The sequence below is a fragment of the Sinocyclocheilus grahami genome, unplaced genomic scaffold (assembly GCF_001515645.1).
Source record: "Sinocyclocheilus grahami isolate Dianchi unplaced genomic scaffold, SAMN03320097.WGS_v1.1 scaffold181.1, whole genome shotgun sequence".
In the NCBI taxonomy this organism is placed as follows: Eukaryota; Metazoa; Chordata; class Actinopteri; order Cypriniformes; family Cyprinidae; genus Sinocyclocheilus; species Sinocyclocheilus grahami.
The window spans coordinates 1,478,780-1,488,549 of NW_015505360.1; the positions used below are offsets into that span (position 1 = coordinate 1,478,780).

The 9,770-nt window shown below is 39.9% G+C and overlaps 1 protein-coding gene across 1 annotated transcript in view; it reads left to right on the plus strand.

Annotated features, from left to right (window-relative positions):
* LOC107594337 (exportin-1-like) overlaps window positions 1-9,770 on the plus strand; it is a 19,675-nt gene that overhangs the window by 5,421 nt on the left and 4,484 nt on the right. Inside the window, exons 9-21 of the mRNA XM_016284349.1 lie at window positions 2,235-2,393; window positions 2,472-2,669; window positions 2,754-2,892; window positions 2,975-3,156; window positions 3,397-3,553; window positions 3,681-3,979; window positions 4,660-4,843; window positions 4,933-5,039; window positions 5,133-5,327; window positions 7,119-7,287; window positions 7,498-7,632; window positions 8,038-8,197; window positions 9,138-9,234. Of these exons, the coding sequence (XP_016139835.1) occupies window positions 2,235-2,393; window positions 2,472-2,669; window positions 2,754-2,892; window positions 2,975-3,156; window positions 3,397-3,553; window positions 3,681-3,979; window positions 4,660-4,843; window positions 4,933-5,039; window positions 5,133-5,327; window positions 7,119-7,287; window positions 7,498-7,632; window positions 8,038-8,197; window positions 9,138-9,234 (2,181 nt within the window). The remainder of the gene's footprint in view (window positions 1-2,234; window positions 2,394-2,471; window positions 2,670-2,753; window positions 2,893-2,974; window positions 3,157-3,396; window positions 3,554-3,680; window positions 3,980-4,659; window positions 4,844-4,932; window positions 5,040-5,132; window positions 5,328-7,118; window positions 7,288-7,497; window positions 7,633-8,037; window positions 8,198-9,137; window positions 9,235-9,770) is intronic.

A 9,770-nucleotide genomic window follows, 5' to 3' on the forward strand; every position in this document is an offset into this window, starting at 1 on the left:
GCATCTTTTTCTTCCTCACTTTTTCCTTCCACTCAACTTTCTGTTAACATGCTTGGATACAGCACTCTGTGAAAAGCCAGCTTCTTTGGCAATGAATGTTTGTGACTTACCCTCCTTGTGAAGGGTGTCAATGATTGTCTTCTGGACAACTGTCAGATCAGCAGTCTTCCCCATGATTGTGTAGCCTAGTGAACCAAACTGAGAGACCATTTTGAAGGCTCAGGAAACCTTTGCAGGTGTTTTGAGTTGATTAGCTGATTGGCATGTCACCATATTCTAATTTGTTGAGATAGTGAATTGGTGGGTTTTTGTTAAATGTGAGTCAAAATCATCACAATTAAAAGAACCAAAGACTTAAACTACTTCAGTCTGTGTGCATTGAATTTATTTAATACACAAGTTTCACAATTTGAGTTGAATTACTGAAATAAATGAACTTTTCCACAACATTCTAATTTGAGATGCACCTATATGTATATGTATATGGGTCAAAGACGAAAAAGGGTTAAAGCATAAAAACTAAGTGTAATACTGCTTTAAATTGTTGTTGTTTTTCCCCCAAAAATGTAAAAAGTTTTCTGTTTAATTTAATGGCAATTTTGTTTTTGTTTTTCTGAGCAAAAAATAAATATCATACATTTTTCCCTGATTTGCAGAAGAGACCCACTAAAATGTCATTCAGTGTAACAGTCTTGTCAGGCATATTTACAACAAAAATCAATTTATGACATTTTAAAAGACTAATTACTTTCGCCCCAAATACTAATTAGTTGTTATTTTACATATTTAAAATTTGCCAATATCCTAGGTTTTGCCCATTTGTCAGTAAGAATTTTTTTTTATATAATGTAATTTTTTTTACATTATTTCAACCAAATTTTTACATTTTATCCTCCAAAAACTAATTTGAAACCTTAAAAGTAGACATATATATATATATATAGGAATATATACATGTAAATATTTTTTTTAACTTGAGAAAATTTGTCATGTACTGTACCTGATATGTATCCAAAATAATCGATATTGAATCGAATCGAAAGCTTGTGAATGAGAAATGAATCGAGAAATTTGTGTCAAAACCCAGCCCTACTAAGCAGTCTCAATAATCAAGCCGTTTTAATTTATATACATATAAATATATACGGTACACACACATATATTGTAAAGTTGTACTCTTTCTTTTAACTTGCCTTCGGATGTTTATTCATGTTTATTTTGTGCTGAAACTGGTATTAATGTGGAGGAGATAATCCGTTCACATGCACCTCGCGCTGCATCTGTAGAACCGAGGCGCTACAGCGACCTGTCACTCCACGTTAAATGGCGCCAAAACGGCATTTATTGTTTGAGTACTGCAATACAATGGACATAATTTGAAATCTGAGACTTTGTTTTGTATTAAAAGTACCAACGCACAATGCTTATTGCGATTTATTGGATGGGAAGTGCGCTTCAATGTTCCACCCATTAACTGAAAACAGGCTAGACTAATCGATTCTTGGGAATCTATATAATTTTGTAAAAATGAGAATCGATTAAAATCGAGATATCGATTTTTATTTATTTATTTTTTTTAACCCAGCCCTACTGTTTCGGTTATTTGGGGATTAAAAAAAAAAGTAGTGAATGGATTTTTATCATTGTAGGGTGGTTGTGTCCACACACTGCTAAGACAGATTTATATGCATACTCTATGTAAAAGTGAATTTTGCATCCGATGTCCCCTTTAAAACTTTAAAAATGAAAACTATACCAAACCTACTAGTATTCATTTTTAACCCCTTAACTGACAAAGATCGGTGACGGCCTCAGTTTATTGTGGTCTTACTTTCACAGCATGTTAAAACATCAAACTCTTACTTGATCTGGACAAACTGTGCATCATTAGAAAGATTAAAGACTCTAGCTTCGATATTTGACCACTGTTTTGATAAAACATTGTTGCAGCGATAGTAATTTATTACTATCAACAATATAACAATATCTCTATTGTCATATCAGTCTGAGTAATTCTGATTCTTGAACCGTAAACTTTGAAGTGTCAGCTTTGTGAACATATGTTGATTATGTAACTAGACCGAAAGACTCATGAGCAGCAACCTTTTTATTTTGGGTATGTCATTTATGTCTCCATGCCGAAAATGGGGGGTGACAGCAAAGGGGTTAAACAATACCACTAAAAACTAATGCAGTTTTCAAAACTATAATAACCTTAATTTACTCAACAACAGATGCTGCCTCTGAACACAAATATCCGTCTGGCATATGCAAACGGGAGAGACGATGAGCAGAACTTCATCCAGAACCTCAGTCTGTTTCTCTGCACCTTCCTCAAAGAGCATGGACAACTGATAGAAAAGAGACTGAACCTGAGAGAGACACTCATGGAGGTACACGCAGTCAAATGTAGTGAAATAAACGTTAAAGTGACACACAAACTCCTAATTGTTTGACTCCCGTGTGCTCAGGCTCTGCATTACATGCTGCTGGTGTCTGAGGTGGAGGAGACGGAGATCTTTAAGATCTGTCTGGAGTACTGGAACCATCTGGCCGCTGAGCTCTACAGAGAGAGTCCCTTCTCTACCTCCACCTCTCCACTGCTGTCAACCAGCCAGCACTTCGACGTGCCGCCCCGCAGACACCTCTACCTGCCTGTGCTCTCCAAGGTCAGTTAGCCACAGTGTACAGCAGCTCCACTTCAAAATATTGGTTGCTGGAGAAAAACTGACTGTGTTCTTAACCCGTCTCAGGTGCGTCTGCTGATGGTGAGTCGCATGGCCAAACCGGAGGAGGTTCTGGTGGTGGAGAACGATCAGGGCGAGGTGGTGAGAGAATTCATGAAGGACACCGACTCCATCAACCTCTACAAGAATATGAGAGAGACTCTGGGTAATTATTATGGGCTGTTCTCTAACTGAGCAGAAAAAGGCAGACGGAGAAAGCTTCATAATGATCTCTTTCTCCTGTCCAGTCTACTTGACTCATCTGGACTATGCCGATACGGAGCGGATCATGACGGAGAAGCTTCATAATCAGGTGAACGGTACCGAGTGGTCCTGGAGGAACCTGAACACGCTGTGCTGGGCCATCGGCTCCATCAGTGGGGCCATGCATGAAGAGGACGAGAAGAGATTCCTCGTCACTGTCATTAAGGTGTTTATTCATGGATTTGTTGTTGCCAGGAAGTGAAAAATGATGCTGAAAATTCAGCTTTGCGTCACAGGAATAAATTACATTTTAAAATACATTCACATAGAAAACAGTTATTTTAAATTGTAATATTTCACAATATTACTGTTTTTACTGTATTTTAACAAAATAAATGCAGCCTTGAAGAGACTTGTTTCAAAAACATTATAAAGTCTTAACACCAAATTTCTGTTTCTGTCTCAGGATCTGCTGGGTCTGTGTGAACAGAAAAGAGGGAAAGACAACAAGGCCATCATTGCCTCCAACATCATGTACATCGTCGGTCAGTACCCACGATTCCTCAGGGCCCACTGGAAGTTCCTCAAGACTGTCGTCAACAAACTCTTTGAGTTCATGCACGGTAAGGAACAGATTGTGTTTGAGAATTTTGTCTTGTCATGCATGATTTAAAAATTTTTTTTGCTTAAGTGCAAATCTTTTCATAAGGGTTAAATGTTAATTGTAAAATGTTTCTCTTTCTCTCTCAGAGACCCATGACGGCGTGCAGGACATGGCCTGTGACACCTTCATCAAGATCGCTCAGAAGTGCAGGAGGCATTTTGTGCAGGTTCAGGTGGGGGAGGTGATGCCCTTCATCGACGAGATCCTCAACAACATCAACACCATCATCTGTGACCTGCAGCCGCAGCAGGTGCACACGTTCTACGAGGCCGTGGGCTACATGATCGGAGCACAGACAGACCAGACGGTCCAGGAGCGACTGATCGAGAAATACATGCTCCTCCCCAACCAGGTGTGGGACAGCATCATCCAGCAGGCCACCAAGGTGAGAACCAGTGTCATTTTAGTATTACTGAGATACTGTTACAATTTTTAGTAATTAAAAGTAGTTTTGTTACATTTTTATTCATTTTGTTTAATTTTTTTAATCTCTATATAGTGAATTTTTTCAGCTTTATCCTTATTTTAGTATATCAAGTTAAACTAAATAAAATGAGAAATGTTTCCTTGGCAACTACCTGAGATAATTTTAATTTTTTCATTGTATTTTTTTAACATTTTAATTTGGTTTCAGTTTATAATTCATGCTTATTTCAATTAATGAATTTTATGATTTTAGTTAACCATAATGGCTTATCAAGTTAGTTTTTATAAATTTTTTTATTGTTTTATAAATTTTATTTATATATATGTTTTTTTCTTTTTAGTTTTAGTACATCAAATTAAACTAAAAACTTAGAAATTTGTCCTTTTTTTAATGTTTTTTTTAATTATTTAAATCAAAAACTTTTATGGTTTTAATTAACTAAGAATTATTTAATACAGCTTCTCTTTGTGTAATAAACGTAATTTTAATACTCCGAATGAAAACCAAAAGGGGTCGTTTAATAGAAAACAGGATTTTTAAAGGGCTCTTTAAAGGGTTTAAACTCTGTTAAGTTCTAACTACCAAGATTGAAACAGTAGAACCTAAACTCAAAGCACATGATGTCTCTCTTCAATCAGAACGTGGACATCCTGAAGGACCCAGAGACGGTGCGTCAGCTAGGCAGCATCCTGAAGACCAACGTGAGGGCGTGTAAAGCCGTGGGTCACCCTTTTGTCCTGCAGCTGGGACGTATTTACCTGGACATGCTCAACGTCTACAAGTGCCTGAGTGAGAACATCTCTTCTGCAATCCAGAGCAACGGTGAGCCACGCACACCAACATGGAGCACATGACCCAACAACTGGCACATAATAACAGCTCACGATTGACTCTTTGGTTTTTCTCTGCAGGTGAGATGGTGACCAAGCAGCCTTTGATACGTAGCATGCGGACGGTGAAGAGAGAGACACTAAAGCTCATCTCCGGATGGGTCAGCCGCTCTAACGACCCTCAGATGGTTAGTTCTGACATTCCTGGATCAGTCTGCGTTTGTGCCAAAACAATAAGTTGAGTTTGACCGCAGTTCAAAGCGTTGTTGTTGTCTTTTCAGGTTGGAGAGAACTTCGTTCCACCTTTGCTGGAAGCAGTTCTCATCGACTACCAAAGGAACGTTCCAGCAGCTCGAGAACCGGAGGTGCTCAGCACTATGGCAACCATCGTCAACAAGCTCGGTGCACATATAACAGGAGAGATCCCCAAGATATTCGATGCTGTGTTTGAGTGCACCCTCGACATGATCAACAAGGTTAGTTCATCTTGTCTGTCAGTGTAACTCTTTTATTTTATATCTTGAGTTGTTTTTTCTGAATCAAACCAGTGTAAGTCTGGTAGCGAATATACATTACATGAATATACATGATTAATCAAGATCAGGGGTGCCCAAACTCGGTCCTGGAGGGCCGGTGTCCTGCAGAGTTTAGCTCCAACTTGCCTCAACACACCTGCTACAAAGTTTCTAGTATGTCTAGTAAGAGCTTGATTAGCTGGTTCAGGTGTGTTTAATTGGGGTTGGAGCTAAGGACCGAGCTTGGGCACCCCTGATCAAGATATAACCAAAATCATGATATGGCTTACTGTGCTTATCAAATCACCAAGGCTGTGTTAATATAACCATATGTGCTGTGTGTCGCACTGCACCTTTTTCTTACATGTGAGCAGCTGCTTTCAGTGTCTCCGAGCGGCTCTGTTCACAGTAAATGTGACCTAATTGTGGCCTAATGGTTAGAGAGTCGGACTCGTAACCCAAGGTTGCGGGTTCAAGTCTCGTACCGGCAGGGATTGTGGGTGGGGGGAGTGAATGTACTGCGCCTCCTCCCACCTTCAATACCACGACTGAGGTGCCCTTGAGCAAGGCACCGAACCCCCAACTGCTCCCCGGGTGCCGCAGCATAAATGGCTGCCCACTGCTCCGGGTGTGTGTTCACGGTGTGAAATCCGAGAGCTTTCTGATCCTGCATAGACAGCAACACAACTGAAACATTTTATGGCCCAGAAAGGTAGTAAGGACATCGTTAAAATAGTCCATGTGACATCAGTGGATCAACAATTTATTCTCTTTCGTGTCCGTCTCTGCCGCCTATAGGCCCTTTCGCACCACTTTAGTTCCAGAACTAAACGTACGGTACTAAAGTACTGGGACAATTTTGCGCGAACTATTTTCCAGTACCATTTAAAGGGTTGCATTCACACCAAGAGTGTGTACTAAGAAGTGACGTAAGCCGGTTGACAGCGACGTCATTTGTGCGCGGCGTTCAACAACAGAAACAAAGAAGAACATTAACAACAGGAGGATGGAGGACGCTGTTATCGGAGCTGTGTTTTTGTTGTGTCTCGCGGGTTTCACAGTGGACATGTAAAGTCGATGTATACGTAAAACGATTGAAAGAATGGAAAGGAGGACTAAGAATCTCCAACGACAAACTGGCAGTGCTACATTTGCTACAAGTGCCTGCACTTCAGCGTCAGTCCATCTATCGCTGTTCTCCATACTTCCGAAATAAGTTGACATGCTTACGGTATGTTTACACGGCGTTTTAAATCATGGCGGGTGAGGCCGTTTTCATACGCGTTTGGCCAATCAATGTCTACTTAAGTCACGATTAGTACCAGTTCTGCTGGTTAGACCCTGCTCCGGAGTAGGAGCTAATTTGGTTCTCGAAAAAGGCAGTCCGGTACTAAAATCGCTCCCAGTTCCGGCGGTGCAAACACGCCGAAAAGTGGGTAGTTCCACAATTAGTTCTGGTACTATGAAAAGATTCCTGCGGTGCGAAAGGCCCTATTGAAGACAGTACCATGATGAATGTGTGTGCATTCCTCTGCTTGTAAACAAGGTACTGCTCATCGGGGTTCTACATCAGAACGCCGGCTCCTGCGTCAGCAGCTTCACAGGCATGCATCGTGCTACTCGCGTGAATGGCGGCGGAGCCTGACATGGAAGAGAATAAATTGTTGAATAAAGTCGTTATTTTTGTTTTCTTAGCGCACAAAAAGTAATCTTGCAGCCCTACTTTAATGCTCTGTGTTTTGCCTCTGTCAGAACTTTGAGGAGTTCCCTGAGCACAGGACGCATTTCTTTTACCTGCTGCAAGCCGTCAACTCCCAATGTTTCCCAGCATTCCTGTCCATCCCACCGGCACAGTTCAAACTGGTTCTGGATTCCATCATCTGGGCCTTCAAACACACCATGCGAAATGTAGCCGACACAGGTGAGTGGAGAGAACTGTGGTTAAACAAATAAACATAAATAAATACTCTACACTACTGTGTGAATGCAAAGCGCTTCTGGTTACATTCAATTTTACAAATTGTGGCGTTCAGAAATACAATTCTTAATGGCTAAGCATTCGTGACCCGTGACGTTGTTTTTGCACAGTATGTTTTTGACATTAATTAATTGTGTGTTTGTGCGTCTCCAGGGCTTCAGGTCCTGTTCACCATGCTGCAGAACATCGCACAGGAAGAGGCGGCAGCTCAGAGCTTCTATCAGACCTACTTCTGCGATATCCTGCAGCACATTTTCTCGGTTGTCACGGATACGTCTCATACTGCTGGTCAGTTGCTGGGCAGAGAGAGAGTGACATGTTTACAGTGTAACTAATGGAGGTGTTATTTTGAACAAAACGGCTTCACATCAGTCACACAGTGAACCTCACAAACACTGTTGTTCAGGTCATTTTTCACCTGAAATAAAAACAAGATTTTAGGCAAAATATAAAGAAAATGGGATTTGTTTTGAGCTTTGACAATTATTTTTATAGTTATTATTATTTGCGTACATTATTATTATAATTCTCATTCAAGTGTATAACATTTCAATTGTGAAATGACTTCATTTATAATGAATTAAACATACTAAAAATTTCTAAACATTTTAGTGCAGTAATGATATTGAAAATTTCAGAAGTTAATTCAGTGTGTGTGTATTTGATGGATACCCTGTCGTTTGTGGCGAGCAGGTCTGACGATGCACGCCTCCATCCTCGCCTACATGTTTAACCTGGTGGAAGAGGGTAAAATCAGCGTCACTTTGAACGCAGGCACCACGAGCAGCAATCAATGCTACGTGCAGGAGTACGTGGCCAATCTGCTGAAGACCGCCTTCCCACATCTGCAGGAGTAAGAGCAGCCTAGAACATGATGTTTGTGTTTTCAGTGTGTTGTCGTTTTCATGTGTTCATGTTAGGGATGTAACGATTAACTGTGAGCTGGTTGAAAATCGATTCAAATATGTGACGATTCAAATCGGTTGAGATGCTAAACAAATCGTGATTCATTTAGGGGTAGGAGTTTATATGAATGTATGTCTGAGGGGAACTTGCTGTCTTTAGAAAAGTTTAGATGGTATTTTTTTCTTTTCATTGTGCCTCTTAATATTAAAGTTTATAAGTGCAGCGCTGCTTTGTTTACTGCAGAAACCAAGGAAATGCTTTAAGAGTGAATCTGCGTCTCATTCAGCTCATCCGCTGATTCATGCAGATATTTTTATGTATAGTTTCATAAAACTGAAGTCAAACCATTCTGTTTTTGCTTCAAATTTCAAAATTCTACAATCTAATTTAGATTAAAAACTGCTCATGTTGCATGTGTGCGGCATCTTTGTTTGGATCAGGATTAAAATGCAGTGGTTGCCTCTAATTTTAAAAGGAAAGAGCACAGACAAAGCCTTAGTTTGTTTATATGAAGAGATTTATTTTATTTGTTACTTATTTGATTAGGGGCTTGTTTTAAAATTTCAATGTAGTTTTGTTATGTACATTATATTTAAATTTTGTCATTTAGCAGACGCTTTTGTCCAAAGCGATTTACAAATGAGGACAATAGAAGCAATCAAAACCAACAAAATAGCAATAATATACAAGTGCTATATTATTATAGTGTTATTTCAATTTCACAAAGAAATGTGCAGCATTTTGTCCAAGCAATAATAAAAGTTTAATTTATAATTTGTCTTAAATCTAATTTTGTTAAAAAAATAAATAAATCGTGAATCGAATTGTGAGTTGAGTGAATCGTTACGTCCCTAGTTCATGTTAATGATGGTTTTTTTTTCTCTCAGTGCCCAGGTGAAGGTTTTTGTCACGGGTCTGTTCAGCTTGAATCAGGACATTCCTGCCTTTAAAGAGCACCTCAGGGACTTCCTGGTCCAGATCAAGGTATGCCACTTCCTTCCGGCTAGATTTCGACTTCCTTCTCTAGTCATAGACCAGCGCAGTGTTTCCCGACCGGGGTGCCGTCTGTCGAGAGCAGGGGTGCCGTGTAAAAAATATTTTTAATATTTTTAAATTGCTAAATTGTTAAAAAAATCATCTATTATATAATATCCATTTCTGATGTCGCCAAAAATTAGAGATGCACCGAAATTCCGGCTGCCGAAAATTAGTTCACCGCTCAGGTTTCACTTTCACATGGTGTGACGCTCTGCGTATTATCCCGCTCTATGCGTGTGCGCTCCGCTCAGCTCCACTCATATAGTGTTCATGCTCATCGGAACAGCAAAGTCCACTCAAAAATTGAGCCGACTGGAAACATTGATGTAGTACAGTATTGTTTCTGTCTGCAATAGCCCTACTGTGTTGTAACATGGTGTGGTATATGGGCAACTCTGGTAACGCTGCCCTCTCATTCACAGATCTGCTAACCGCTATGTTACGCTCACGTGTCCTCTGATAATAATAGCTTTCTAGGACTA